The sequence below is a fragment of the Prinia subflava genome, chromosome 12 (assembly GCF_021018805.1).
Source record: "Prinia subflava isolate CZ2003 ecotype Zambia chromosome 12, Cam_Psub_1.2, whole genome shotgun sequence".
In the NCBI taxonomy this organism is placed as follows: domain Eukaryota; kingdom Metazoa; phylum Chordata; class Aves; order Passeriformes; family Cisticolidae; genus Prinia; species Prinia subflava.
In genome coordinates, this window is record NC_086258.1 from 16,817,661 (window position 1) to 16,833,070 (window position 15,410).

The window sequence follows — 15,410 nt, forward strand, 5'->3', positions numbered from 1 at the left end:
GGAGCTCACACTTACCCAGCTGTGAAGGGTCAGAAATGACTGCAAGGCTGCTGCTTTGGCCCCCACATCATCCTTTGCTGGCTAAAGATAATTATAAAGCTTCCCTTTTTAAATTAAAAAAAAAAAAAAAGGAGTAAGAGGAGCAGGAGAGTGTTGGGCTATTTCTTTGAGAGGAATTGAGGGGCTGTAGCCACCAGCTGCTCTCAAGGGAGGGTTCCTCAGGCCTGGGCAGCTGCTGCTGGGAGCCACATCTCTGTGGGTTTGACCTCCAAAGCTTTTTGTTGAACTTCCTTTTATTTCTTTCAGGCAGATAAGAAGGACTCACAAGGGAACAACACAGTGTCGGGATTTGAAATTCTTCTTCAAAAGCAACTTAAAGGGAAGCAAATGCAGAAAGAAATGGCAGAGTTTGTTCGAGAAAGGTAACTAGCACTTGGTTATCAAATATTTATTGCAAATATTTATTGATACTACTTAAATATGCTAAGGCTTAAACTGCATAAAAGGTATGCTACAAATTCTTAATGAACCTTCAATATTTCTTTAATGTCCATCCACACTTTCCAGACTTCTCCAGCTCTCACTTGTCTTTTGTTGTCACTCAGAGTTGTATTGCACAAAGTCTGTCTGTTTAGAGGGAAACAAGAGGGTTTTAAGCTCCAGATTCAAGAAAAAAGCATAAACAGGAGAGAAGCAGAGTGGATGTGATATTTAGAAGAGAAATATTTTGTCCGAAAAGTACAGAAGCAATTTGTTCACATGGAGCATGGGCACAGTTTTCTACAGGAAGATTTAAAAAGACATCACTTTGGACTTGAGCTTGGTGATAGGACCACAGGATGGTTTGGGGTGGAAGGGACATTAAAGATCATCTCATTCCAGCCTCTTGCCATCTGAATGTCTGTGGACACCTTCCACTGTCCCAGGCTGCTACAAGCCCCATCCAGCCTGGCCTTGGACACTTCCAGGGATGCATGAGCAGCCACAGCTTCTCTGGCACCCTGTACCACCCTCACAGGGAAGAATTTCTTCCCATTATCCCATCTAACTCTGCCAGGAGGAATCCAGTGTCCTGTCCTTCCATCCCTTGTCCCAAGTCCCACTGCAGCTCTCCTGGAGCCCCTTTAGGCACTGGCAGAGGCTTTGAGGTCTCCCCAGAGCCTTTTCTTCTCAGGGTGCCTTTCAGTCAGGCAGAACATGCAGACAGTTGCCTCATTTACAGTTTGTTTTGTTTCTCCCTCTCACCTTTTTTTTTTTTTCGTGCCAGGGATGTGGCAGCAGTGGGAAAATGCAAAGTGTCACAGACAATAATGGTGATCAGACACAGGGCCCAGCATTCACAGGAGGTTTCTGTAGCCTTTGACATGAGAAAGTCCAAGAGACAGTGGCAGTGTGACCAGAGGTAGAAGAAAGGACTACTTGGCACATTAAAAATACAATTGAGAAATAGGCTTGCTAAGGGAAAGGATGGGAAGGCAAGCAGAATGATGATAGGAAGGGAAAAGAGGGGGAAGCTGCTTCAAAGGAAGTAATACATAATGAAATTTGACAGAAATAAAAGCAGGATGCATTCAAGAGGAAGGGAAAGTTGGTGTGAAATTAGAGAGAGCAAGGAGAGCAGCTCTGACACTGTGGGGAGGCGAGTCTGTCCTCAGCAGAGGGAGAAGCAGGCATGCCAGAGAGGAAAGAAAAGATCCACTGTGTGCTAGAAACAAAAAAAAGGTTGGGAATTGAGTGTGAAGAGGGTCTGGATGGGAGTTACAGAAAGATTATTACATTTTCCATCTGTTTATAATAAAAGATCAGGGTTGTTGTGTGTGGAAAAGGAGGAGGATGGTGCTGAGCTGGAGGGGTCATTCATGGAAACAGAGCTCAGGCTGTCAGGGGAATCTCTGTGTTCCCAGCTAAGAGGGCTGAAGGTTTTCATGATGACCATTGGGCGCCTTGGGGAACACAAGACCACATTTAACTGAGAATTTTCATGTCCAGAAAAATTCTCTTTGTGTGATCAGCCTGCTGGAGGTGAGATTCAGGCAGCTATGAAAAACAGCCCTTCAATAAGAAGCTGGTATAAGACATGATAATCAGATTTCTTCATCAAATATCCAACAAGAGAGAAGCTAATTGAAATTTAGTTTACCAAGCAGATGCTTTTGCAGGAGCTTCTTGTATAAAGTGATCTCAGACTGAGCAATTACATGTTCATTCAGTTCTCGTTAACAGAGTTATAAAAGTCAAATAGACTTTGACTTTTAAGAAGACACCTCAAGAAAGGGAGTAAAGTAATTAATGAATATAATGAACTGAAAAATCCAGCAAGTTGATGTGAAAGAAGGCATTACTTTAAATCAAAAGTGAAAATAAGGTCCAGCATTTGCATTCAGGGAAGGACTCCAAAACAGCCAGAAAAATCAGCAGGCTGCCCTGGGAATCACCAGGTGTAAGTAGAAGTGTTTCCATTAGCAAAGGAACAGTGTGGTATTCACTTTTTGATTAGCCAGTGCTATGTTTAGGAAATGTAAGGTAAATAACAGATTATTTAGCTTCTGCCATTCTCAGCAGATCCATGTGGGCACCTTTCACTCTTTGTCTGCAGCAATTTGTGGAAGATTTCTGCAGTCTCTGCACTACAGGAAAAGTAATTATGCTTCTGCTGTCTGATAACTTCATTGTTCCCTCCTAATGTGGAGGACCAGTGAAAAAAGACTCACAGTCAGTCTTCCCACAGTGAGCTGTCTGTCAGATATCCTCTACCACCTTTTCTCCCTGTTCCCCCTGTTGTCTTAATCTATTTAGTTTCTTCTTGCATGGCAGTCACATCAAATCATCTTTGCCTCCCTTTGCAGCTCTCTAGTTTTTCTTCATCCACCATAATATGTCATGACTGAAATTATTTGAGTGTGGGCACACAAAGTACTTTTTCTTTCATAAGCAAAAAATGTAAAAGGGAACAGGAAAATAAACATCCAAAGATCAAGTAGGACTAGTAAAGTCAGAACAGTATGGGTCAAAATGCACTTCAAATCTGTAATGCTTCTGACTATATAGGGAGTGAAATCCTCAAAGTTTTCAAACAAATGAGTGGAAACAAGAACTTGAAACTTCTTTTTTTTTTTGTTGGGAGGGTGAAATTACAGCCAAACAGCCACGTGGATGTCTGAAAATGGACTCAGGAGTTCTGGCATGTTTGTGTTTCACAGTCACCACAATCCAGAGTTTGCAGTGTTTATATCAGGCAGGGTCACGAGGCAGATTTTTCCCCTCTTTGAGGTTTATCTTGGTTTTTAGCCCCATTTGGCTATGGATGTTAACAGGGGTAGAATAATTTATTTCTCATATTTGGGGTTCTTCACTATAACCATTTCACCTTTTTATTTTTATCTTTTATTGACATTCCTCCCTGCCAGGCAGTCTGCCCTTTTAGTAGTGCCATCCATTTACAGTACAGGTAATAGTTCAAATCCCTGAAAAAAATCTTGGAGCTTGGGCCAAAGTTGGAAGCAGTGAGGAGCTCTTCCATCAAAGCCAGAGGCTTTGCTTGCCTGCTGCTGCATTTAGGACAGGCACTGATGGCACCAGGCATAGGGTGTCTTGTGTGTGCTTGTGAAATCATGAGAATCACGGAATGGTTTGGGTTGGAAAGGACCTGAAAGCTCATCCAGTTTCACCCTTCCCAGTGCCAGGGACACCTTCCACTAGACCAAACTGATCCAAGCCCTGTCCAGCCTGGCCCTGGACACTGCCAGGGATCCAGGGGCAGCCACAGCTGCTCTGGGCACCCTGTGCCAGGGCCTCACCTCCCTCACAGGGAAGAATTTCTTCCTGATACCTAATCTAAACCTGCTATCTTCTCTTCTGAAGACTTGAGGCCTTGCTTCTGTCCTGCTACATTCAATAATTCCCCAGCTTCAGCAGTAGCAGGGAAGAACTTGACAGGATTTTAAATTCGCTGTTTTCACAGCAGACCTTTTTGGTGGAACATGGTCAGCTACTCCTCTGTCAATGACAAAGGATTGAGCTGCATGGGCAGCTCAGAGCAGTCAGCAGACTGTTGCACCTTTGAACATCCATCATCCACAGAAAATCACTCAAAGGCATCCTAGAGACAAAATTCAGTTCACAATGAAGGCTCTAGACTGGAACTGTGGCTGGGAACTGAGCCCAAAGCAATGAGCCTTAGCTCTGGGGAGAGACATTTGCACCTTTATTACTTTTGACCTGTTCTCTTTGCAGTCCACAGAAATTGTCACTTCTGAGACAAGGTTAGTCTCATCCTGAAGTGGGTCTTTAAAGTGCATTAGGTGAAATGTGCCTGGATAAATCCTGTTCATAGGGAGATCCCAGTGCAGTGTAGCCTTTGATGCCTGTGTTTGTTGGTCTTGTTGGAGCAGGCGTGGGGAGCTGGCTGGTTTTGTCCTCATGGGAGGGGGAAGAACAGGACCCCCATCTCCTGGGTAAGGTCTGCAGTTCTGTGTCACACCAGGCTGGGTGTCATCTCGGGCCTCAGCCAGCTGCATCCCAATCAACTGCTGAAAGGGACATCCCAATCAATGGCTTTGCTGTGGAGCTGTCAGCTGTGGCACCCAGACCTGCTCCCTCCCCTGAGCTGCTGTGAGCATAAGGACAGCGTGGCATTTCCCCTCCCACACCACCCACCAGGATATTTTCAGCAGCCCAGAGCATCAGATCCCTCTCTATCAGCTCTCTCAGGGAACCCCTTTAGCTCAAATGTGCCCTGCAAAAGTCCACCTGCTCAACAAGCTCCTGCAAAAGGGCATGCCAGAAATACCCCACCCTCTGAGTCTTTGTGGACAGACACTTCAGAGCAGGTTTTGGCCCAGAATCAGGAGTTTTTCTGTCTGGGGGCCACACAGCTCTCTCAGAAATGTTCTGTCGAGCGAGCTGGGTTGAAAACCAGCAAACAGACAGCTGCTTGCTGTGCCTGGGAGCTTGTGCACCTTGCAATTGTCTCCCTGGCAGCAGAACTCAGAGAAGATGGTTTCAGGCATGATGCCCATCACCTCTGCACCAGCAGCTGCTCATCCCTCCCTGCTGGGCTGTCAGCACTTGTCCCCTCACTCCACAGCTGCTCCTCCTCCCTGCAGCCATCCCCACAGCAGCTGGGTGCCAACACCTTCCCTCCTGTGCTCCCTGGCCTCTGGCAAGCTCAGCTCCTGGTCCTGGTGCTGTGAGAGGATGAGGACAAGGACAGAGCAGTGAGGGGGGTGAGTGAGAGGAAGGGGTGCACCCGCCACATGCTGGTGACAGAAGCTGCTGCCACATCTCTGCAGTGCTTTGGCACCCTTAACAGAGAGCAGGAATCATTACTGCTTCCTTATTGTCTGTCAGCAATTTTATTAACTTTTAAACCCTTATTTTACTAAAAATCATTGGTGAAAATGTGGCTGTTGAGGAACCACTTCCTGAACAAATAAACTTGTGGTCCCCTTTCATCATTATCAACTGTATATTTCCCTTTGAGCAATTCCTTTGTTTGGTTTACAAATGTCTACTTTCCCCAGCTTTCCCAGTAATGTGACAGTGTACCAAGGTCTTCATTGATGTCTAGGAATATTAGATTTGGTGTCCCTAAGAGAGGAGCACTTCAGCCCCCCAAATCTCATCCGGATTTTTCCTGGCTCGACGCATTCCTTCATTTTTGCCTCAAGGATGTGCAGCCTCACATTTCACAGCAGACTTAACCACGTGCTTCTGGTTTTGCAGACAGCCTGTGTTGCACAGCAGAAACACTCTGTCCTTGTTATTTGCTCTGCAGAACTGTAGCTTCTTCAGCTAATTTTGTCTCACATGCCGTCCTGCATGTAGCCCTGCTCTTGCCTCTGCATTTTTAGCATATGGGGGGAGAGGACTGCTCATCAAACTGGTGCTGCCAAGCCCTGGAGACTGAAAGGAAAATTCCTGTGGCAAAATCTGTTAAAATGCAGAGAATTTCTTCAAATTATGTGTGTGGGTTTCTGCCTTAAAGCTTACTTACTGCTGTCTTTTTATTTTCTCTCTGTGTGTATGTGAGTGTAGGATAAAGATTGAGGAGGAATATGCTAAGAACCTGTCCAAACTGTCTCAGAATTCCTTGGCTGCTCAGGAAGAAGGGTAAGTGTGTCTCTGTGACTTTCACAGAAGACGAATTTTAATATAAAAGGCATTTCTCCCACGCAGGTACATGCAATTTTCCCCAGCTCCCTCCCGTTGAGTAGAGGTTTATTTAGATTACCACCCTGGGCATACTGGGGAAGATGGAATTGCTTCAGGGTTGTTTGGGGTTTTTTTTTAGGTTGTTAATGAGAAGTTTTTTAGGAATATGTGTATAAAATGTTACCTCTCCAATCAGGTTTATGTGCTATCCTTGTTTAGCCAGGACTAGTTCCTTCCAGGATTAGCATGTATGTGTACTAAACTGCTTTGAAAATGGAAGAATATATAGAATATATATATATATATATATGTATACTACTGAGAGTAGACGTGTAAGGTCAATGCTGGTACAATCAGTGCAGCACAGACAAGGGGGAGGTTAAAGAAGTCTCTTCCCATCAGGGTTCTGGCCCTTGAAGAAAAGCAGCAGACTGCTTCTTATTTCCAACATTTTCACACTTGGGAAGTTATTAAGCAGACATAAGCTGTGCAATTCAGAGTGAGTTGCAGTTCTTCACCGTTGTTGAAGGATCAGAACTTGGTAGCTCTGTCTGCTTCACCACAAACCCTCTAGGCACTGAAAGGCAAAGTTGGAAATGTCTTCAGCTTAGCTTTGACACGGTGTTTCTGCCAGCACTGAAGCTGCATGAGGGGTTTTGCTCAGCTTCCAGGAGGCAAGGACAGAAATGGCAAGAGGGTAACTGGGCTGTGACTGCACTGAGCACCTGCAGTGACAGTGGTTTCTGTCCTCCTTTCTCCTGAGGGGTGGATGCTCACCTGATCCTAGCAAAGCTAAACCCACCATCTTCAACATTTTCCTTCCAGTTTCTCCTACTCCAAATAGGAGAAGGAGGGAATGGCTGAAAAAATGAAGGGAAAGGAAACTAGGGCAGAGTAGGTGAAAAGAGAGGGAATGAGCACTGAAGCCTAAGAAATGAAGTAGGGAACTGGAAAGGGCATGGTGCAGAGAGCATGGAGCTGAAAGCACTGTGCAGTGCTGCTCTTCCTGCATCAGATAACAGGGCTGGTGAGAACTGGACAGTGGGGGAGGGCCTCAGGGAAGGAGAAATATTGGGAGCACTTCTGTAGGTGTATCTGAGTTGTTCAGCTGATGAACACCATATTTGAGGACTCAAGTCCTTGCAGCAGCATCAGAGGTGACAGATCATTAGTTTGAGATTGCAGATGACAGGTGATTTTTTTTCAAGCTATCAGGAACAGTCAAATCTCATTATCCTTGAAAAGAGGATAGGGAAGAGATAGAAGGAGCCAGGAACTGTAGACCACTCAGCTTTATTTAACCTTTGCAAAGTGGTAGAATAAACCCTCAGACTTTCACTTAGGGGAAAGCTAAGGTGATGAGCAATTGTTGTATATGCATAGAGAACAATGCCAAGCCAACCTAAATTCCATCAGTGATGGAGTAAGAGAGTAGGTCAGGCATCACAGCTCTTAATTTAGTATTGCTTTTTTGTGATGGGAGATTCTCGTAGGCAGACAAGAGAAATGGTGGCCTAAATAAAGCCTAATGTGCCAAAAACTAGGTAGGAAAAACCCACTGCTTACAAAAACTCAACTGCAGAATGTAGCTGTGGAATGAGATCCCAAAGGGTTTGTCCTAAGTCCAGGGGGTTTTAAAATGTTTTTGTAATGAACAACCTGTGATAGAAGAAATGATGGATTTACTGTAATGTGACAGAGTTAGGAGGGTTGGTATGTGTAATTTGAAGAAAAGGTTGCAATTCAGAATTCTCATGTTAGAATGGAAAAAATTAACTGAAAAAAATTAAGATGCATTTTAATGAGGACAAAGCAGTGGGTTTTATACTTTCACAGGATGTGAAAGATACAGTTACATAACAGTTTGTGGGAGAGGGATCTGGCTATAGTGAATCACAAGCTTATTCATCAACAACTTCATGCTGTTGTCTAAAAAGGCAATCACATTGAAATATGTAGAAGAAAGAGTGTCTGATACAAAATAATCTGTTACCAGTTTAGCCCCTGGAGTTGTACTGTACTGAGGACAGTGTAGTTTGGTTATGATGCTTTAGGAGGAATCTAGGCTGTCGTGGAGGGTCTGGAGGAGTGTGCCTCAGCTGCCAAGCTGTCTTGGGAATTATCTGAAAGAAAAAGACAATTGAGAAATTTTCAAGTGCTGAAAAGCTTCTCCAAGGCTTTTCACCTGACGTGAAAGTCTGTTCTCTGAAGTAGGGTGTAAAGTAGAAGAGGCAGTGGAAGAACTGCATTGGTGGAAACTTTGTTATGGTAAAGATAAGATACTGAGGGATCTTGCTTATAGAGGAAGTGGAAATCTGTAAGTGAAGATTGTCATTAACTTTGTTTTCAAAGATCTCTGCAAACAATGCCAACACAATTCTGCCTTGGTCACAAAGGTTGGTTTTTTTCTCAGGTTTCTGTTACCCTTTTCCATGATTTTGCTGATCAGGATGTGGTGTGAAGTGTTGTGCCAGATCTGTCTGGCAGATCCCACGAGGAAGGGTGGGGAAAAAATTGATCATTGTCCCTCTCTCCTTTCAGCACACTGGGAGAAGCTTGGGCTCAGCTCAAGAAGAGTTTAGCTGATGAAGCAGAGGTTCATCTCAAATTTTCTTCAAAGGTAAATGGTTCTTTCTTTTCCAAAGATTTTTGCCCTGAATTGGTGGGCCTCTCCCTTCAGTGCATGTTAGTGGGGGAAATACACATGCAAGTAGTACAAATCTAGAAGAATTAATAAGTTGGTGAACACTGAAATTCTGTCCAATCTTCCTCCCAAAATCAGTTTATTTAGTCCACCTGATGAGTAAATTAAAATACATCTAGACTTAGTTTTTCATGAAAAAGAAGTAAAACTGATTCTAGATGTTGTTCACCTGACCTCTGTGTTCCAGCCAGGAAATTTAACTAGTGCTTATACACTTTACTTCTGCAAAGGAAGAAATGAAAAGTAGTATTTGGCTTCTCAACAAGAATCTACTTCACCTGTCTGGAAGGAAGAGAAACAGAATTTGGCTTTTTTTGTATTATTAGCCTCTCTCAAAAGTGTGGTGGGAACATCACGTTATTTTTGGGTTTTATCTCAAGTGATGCCCGAGGAGATTTCTCTTACAAATTATTTATCTGGGCTTTTTCCACCACATGTGACATGCTCTTGAGTCCTGTTACATTCTGTTAACCTCTGTGGGTGTTGAAGTTCAATACAGTGGCAGATATCTCAGCACAACAGCCATGTTCTGGAGGAAAATTACAGCCCTGCACCATTTGTAAGCAATTCAGCAGAGGTTACTCAGGCAACCAGCTGCTGCCTTGGTAACCCACTGCTCTGCCTTAAACTTCGACATCAGGGCTGTAATTAGTGAAATACTTTTTGCTCCCCATTGTCCTCCTGTATTGTTTTCCAAAAAGAAAAAAATGCACCCTGGAGTGATGTGTGTGTGTGTAGGCAGGCCAGGTAGAGAGGGGCTTTTCCATTATTTTACTTCTCCTTAAACTCTGCACAGAAATTCCTGTAGCATCCTTCAAATCCTTCCCACTGTTTGTGTGCAGAGAACATGAGGATGTGGCACTTTAGGGGCAGGGTTTAGTGGTGGACCTGTCAGCCCTGGGGTAACAATGGGACTTGATGATATTGGAGGGTTTTTTCCAGTGATTCTGTGGTTCTGTAAAGAGCCAGGAATTACTGCCTGGCTCCTCATTACTGCCATTTCTTCCTTTGTGTTTGCTGCCAGCTTCAGAGCGAGGTAGAGAAACCTCTGCTCAACTTCAGAGAGAACTTCAAGAAGGACATGAAGAAGTGTGACCACCACATCGCGGACCTGCGGAAGCACCTGGCCAGCCGCTACACAGCCGTGGAAAAGGTGGGAGCAGGGAGCAACCCGAGGCTTTCTGAGACACTGCTGGTTTGAGCACAGAAGCAGCTGCCCCATGAAGAGTTTCTGTTCTGTCACAAAGGACCACAGCTGTCCTGCTGAGGGTTTTCACTGTCAGCCAGCCCTGGGCGTAGTTTGGTGTTTAGCTGAGGTCTGGGAAGTGAGGGGCAAACATCTTAGTGCTGAAGTGGCTTTTTGGTTCATCCTCCCCCCTTTCCCAGCTTGGGGCAATAAATTTCTAATCCATTTGATGCAAATCAATCTTAATCGTGTGCATCTATTGTTCTCAAAATTTACAACACCCTGCCTTAGAATGGCAGCAGGGCCAGGGCAAGAGCTCACCTGGCTCAGTGGCCAAAAGCAGATGGCTCAGGAGGGCAGCTGGACCCTGGTCTGGCAAAATCCCAAACCCTTCACAAGAAACATCCTCACTGAAAAAATCCAACCAGCAGCAGCACCCAGTAATGGGCTGATGTAACACAAACCAGGAGGTAGCTGAGGTTGTGTTGCAGGGAGTCAGACCCACAAAATATCATCTCCCAGCAGCAGTGGCAGAAATGGGGATGCTCATGCCTCGGCTGCCAAGTTGTATCCTCATGAGGTTTGCTTTTGGGTGTAAATTGGAAGGAAAACACCATTCCCAGTCATCCGTGGAGCTGTTTGTGCTTTCATTAAAGCTCAGCAGGAGTTCCCCAAGAGACAGAGCTCTTGCAGGATACACAAGGTCGTTAGGCTGAGGAATGCATTTTTCTGCAAAACACAAAGTTCTTCACACTCCTATCTCTGAAGCAACTCAGTTATATCGGGAAGAATGAATTAGAAATAACCTTGGGAAGAAGGAAGGAGAGCAGGGAATAAAGGAAGAAGGAATAAGTGCTGTGACTGCAGTGGAGCAGTTGGCCCCTCATGGATTGCTCTCCTGCAGCTCCCTCTTGAGACCTGCAGGACCCAGAGCTGCACATGGAAAAAATTCCAGGAATGCAACAATAACTTTCAGGCTGGTGTGACTGTAGAAAACTGCAAGGTGCTAAGAAAATACAGTCATGCCAATTTAGTTTGAAACACTACTACGGTATAAAGAACAAATCCATGCAAAACAAGAGAAATGGTGGTCTAAATAAAGCCTAATGTGCCAAAAACTAGGTAGGAAAAACCCACTGCTTAGAAAAACTCAACTACAGAAAGTAACTGTTGAATGACATCCCCAAAGGGTTTGTCCTAAGTCCAGGAGGCTTTAAAATGTTTTTGTAATGATTTTAATATATTTATCAGCCTGCATAAAACAATGTTTATTTGTTAACGTACTTTACTATTTTACCTGTATAATATGTATTTGTACTGATAAATCAGGTTTTAACAGCTTGAAGAACTTCTAAGTAAAGTAGTTCAAGTCATCAGTTGTAACCAGACCTCAGGTTCATGATTTCTACTGTTGGCATGAACCTGAATAAGTTTTTCTGAATTAAGTTCCTGTTGTTAGTCTGTGATAGGTGTATGTTGAGTCCAGAACATACTTAGACTTAAATTTTATAAGATACTTGAAATTATTTCAATTATTCAAATCCTAAGAAAAGTGAATGGAAGAGGTATCTTGGTTATGATGCTGTTTTTGAAAGAGGCTCCAGCTCTCTTGTCTTCCAGAAATAATGGGAGAGCTGTTAAGAAACAGAAGAGCCTGATGATGCCATTAGTCCTTTGCCTTTCTAACAATCTGTGAAGAGTTCAGATGCGTTTGTGATTTGTTGGTGGTGACTCCTCTGTGGTCGTAGGACACTTCTATGAACTCCACTCCACTTTTCTGAACTCCACTCTTGTGTTGTAAGAACCTAAATCCTTGTTAGGACCTACTTTCATGCAAAATTGCTGACTTCTTGCTGGGAAGGACTTGTGTGGAGTCCTAGATGGCTGAAAGCAGCTGCCAGTTCTTTTTCTCTGTAACCACTGACTCCTCTTTACTTACTCCAAGGCCCGGAAAGCCTTGACAGAGAGGCAGAAGGATCTGGAGATGAAAACACAGCAGCTAGAGGTGAAACTCAGCAACAAGACAGAAGAGGAGATCAAGAAGGCCAGAAGGAAGTCCACCCAGGCAGGTGAGTGCCCATCAGCCCACGGTGAGAGCAAGGTGGGATGCACCTGCCCATCCATCCACGTGGTTCTTGCTTTTTAATATTTTAGCCACAAAGTGAACCATGCTACAAATCTGTGTGCTGTTAAATCCTCAGAAGAAACAAGCCTAGTTTTCCCAGCTTGTATGTCACAAATTATTGGTAACTGAGGTGAGAACAACAAAATCAGGGTGAATCATCTTTCTGTTTCATGAAGTGTCCTTAGATTACTGAATGTTTGTGGAACTTCCAAAGTCAGATTCAGACAAGCTTAGCTGAGGGTGTTTCTTCCATAAATCATAGTTCCTTCCTTGGTTCTTTCTTAAATCACACTCACCCACAACTTTGTGGGTGCCTATTACACTTACTATAACTGTCTTTTTTCTTTGAAAGTGATTTTTTTCATTTTTCTGCTGCTACTCAGTGACTAAAATAATTTCTTTTCTAGGAATACTGAGGATAGTAGTGTGTGCTGTACTGTGCTGAGGATACAGCCACTTGCTGTGACCTGGGCATATTTCACATATTTTACAGAGGCTCAAGCCACATCTTCAGGATCCATCAGGAACTTTTTTGAAATCTGCAAAGCTGATACCTGCAGCTCAGTTAATACCTTTGCTGAAAATAAAATTTTAGCTAGGGCTTCCATGTTTCATCCCTTCAACAAGGGCTATTCCTTGGCAGAGTGGTCCTTTAGAGTTCTGGGGGTTTTAAAACTTCAGGACAGGTGTCTGGATTTTAAGGAGACTGGGAAGAGCCACTGGCAGTGTGACCATGTGTACAGGCAATAATTTGAGGAGAAAGAAAAGTTGTGATTTAACAGCAGGAGGCTCCTTAAGAGATGTTCTTTATTCACCTGAAAATTCACAGTCTCTCTTTGTTCCTTGGGTCCTTAGAAGTTGTTTATAATTGATTTTTATTGAACAAGCAAGGAAGAGCTGAAGATCAGAGAGGGAAAGAGAATTTGAGCCTCATTTAAAGAACAAAGAGAATTTCCTGGCTGGAAAGCAGCAATTTCTGAGAATTGTTTTCCAGATTTTCCACCTGCCTTTCCCCCTGTGTCAGTGCAGAGTCCTGCAGCAAAGGCAAAAATGGAAAGAGCTGCAGCTTCCTGTGTTACTGTCCTGATGACAGAAGGAGCTGGAGCTCAGCTGGAATCTGACATGTCCAGAGGCTGGAGAGTGCATGAGGCTGCAGATCAGCATCCTTTCATCCCACAGCTGGGGCCTGATCCCTTCATCCCACAGCTGGGACCTGATGCATCTCTCCCCTTTGAGACAGAGACCTCTTAGACTGCAGTCTCACCTACAGAGAGCAGTTCCATAACTCACCATTGTTGATTCCCTATTTTAATCACTTTATTTTTCAAATATGACTTTAATCTATGGCGCTTTTTTTAACTTGAAGTAACTTGCCTTTTTATATTTCTGTGTATTTTGTAAAATACTGCTTTAAATGCTTATATTTTTCTTTCAGAATCTTGTCTTTCCCCCCATTCATTCTCACCCCAATCGCCTGCTTTTTTGCCATCCATCAAATGCATGCATTTAGCTGAAATGTTGGTCCATGTAACAAACACCGTGTAGCAGAACTCCTCTGAGCTCCATCCTCAAATCCTTGGGGTCTACAAACCCTGTCCTACACTTTCCTTCTGATCTCTGGCTAGAAAAGCCTGATGTGTTGCTGTCTTGACTCTTTCAGGGGATGACCTGATGCGCTGTGTGGATCTTTACAATCAAGCCCAGTCCAAGTGGTTTGAGGAGATGGTGACCACCACTCTGGTATGTAACATCTAAAATTGCCCTTGCAAAAGTGTCATGGCCTGCAGTATTCATCATTCACTGGTAGTTCAGTGCAAAGCAGTGGGGAAAATGGGGTGATAAATCTCACATTGTGTTTCCCATTCTCAGTCCTATAAAACCCTCACCTTTAGGGGAAAGAAGAAATAATTGTTTCTTTGCAGAAGGCATTAAACCAGTTCAGGGCTGCTTTGGGGCCATAACACTCAAATCGTCCTTAGCAAGGATGAAGTAACACACAAGAAAAACACAGAAAAACACACAATAAATCAGCAAATCCGTTTATACATTAATGACTTCTATTCCACGATTTCACAATTTTCTTTGAAGTCTCCCCAGAGCCATCTCCTCTGCAGACTTAACAGCCCCAGTTGCCTCAGCCTGGCTTGCTGCAAGCTGCCTTGGAGCAGCTCCATGGCTGCTCCAAGTCCTCTGGAGTTAATCCAGAAGCTGCACATCCTTCTGGTGCTGCCAGCCCCAGAGCTGCTGCAGTGCTCCAGGTGGGATCTCAGCAGAGCCTCCCCTAAGGCTTCCCCTCCAGACTCTTTACTATCTTTGTGGCCCTGCTTTGGACACTTAAAAGCTTCATGTATTTTTTTCTTAATATTGTGGTGCCCAAAACTGCACTGAATCCAGTGTATTCAGTCCAGAAGGACTAAATGCAGATTTTTGGGTATAATATCAGAATCCTGAAGAAGAAGGAGGCAGAAAATATCAGGAGGGAAGACCGAAATCACCTGCCTTTCCAACCAGAGTGTTGCTGGGTTCTGCTTACTGCCAGCTGAGCAAGGTGGGAGCTTGTCCTAGCTCATCACCTGGTGAGCTGTGCTCTGACAGGTGTCTGGTTGGAAAGAGGGGCGTGAGCCATCCACCCCAATGTGCTTTCTGCTGCCCCAGGGAATCACTGTCATTTCTGTAATTCCTTTAGCTAGCAATAAAGCACACACAGCTTCTTGCAGGAAACAGATTCCCTCTTGCTTTGCAGCATCTCTGAAGGCAGTGGCTCCACTCTCTGCCTCGGTTCTCTCAGTTTTGGAGCCTTTTGGAAAGGTTTGACCTCTTTTCTGTTGCTGGGCTCAGGCTGAGGTGACTACTGTTGCTTGCTATCTCTTATTCTTTGCAGAGCAGAGGAATGTGCAGCCACAGAGCCCAGCTCCAAAGCATGACCCTGGGGCAGTATCACACTTACTGGCAGCCTTTTGTGTTACCATCCCTTCTCTGGGCCTCTAAGTAAAAATATGGACTTGTTTTTCTCCATGTGCAGGAGCTTGAGAGGTTAGAAGTTGAAAGGGTGGAGATGATTCGGCAGCATCTGTGCCAGTACACGCAGCTGCGGCACGAGACAGACATGTTCAACCAAAGTGTAAGTGTGCTTTTTGTTTGCTCTCTGTGGTCTCCACTGCCCTCCAGCTGAGCAGAAGGGGCCTCCTGACCTGGTCTGACTGGCTTTTGTCAGAGGATATGGGAGCAGTGTCTGCAGGCAG

At 44.3% G+C, this 15,410-nt stretch overlaps 1 protein-coding gene across 2 annotated transcripts in view; it reads left to right on the forward strand.

Annotated features, from left to right (window-relative positions):
• Nucleotides 1-15,410, forward strand: part of GAS7 (growth arrest specific 7) — a 76,868-nt gene that overhangs the window by 52,676 nt on the left and 8,782 nt on the right. For both annotated transcript variants that reach the window (XM_063410147.1, XM_063410148.1), the window contains exons 7-13: nt 307-422; nt 6,037-6,111; nt 8,695-8,773; nt 9,882-10,010; nt 11,989-12,112; nt 13,829-13,908; nt 15,191-15,289. In XM_063410147.1, coding sequence (XP_063266217.1) covers nt 307-422; nt 6,037-6,111; nt 8,695-8,773; nt 9,882-10,010; nt 11,989-12,112; nt 13,829-13,908; nt 15,191-15,289 — 702 coding nt within the window. The remainder of the gene's footprint in view (nt 1-306; nt 423-6,036; nt 6,112-8,694; nt 8,774-9,881; nt 10,011-11,988; nt 12,113-13,828; nt 13,909-15,190; nt 15,290-15,410) is intronic.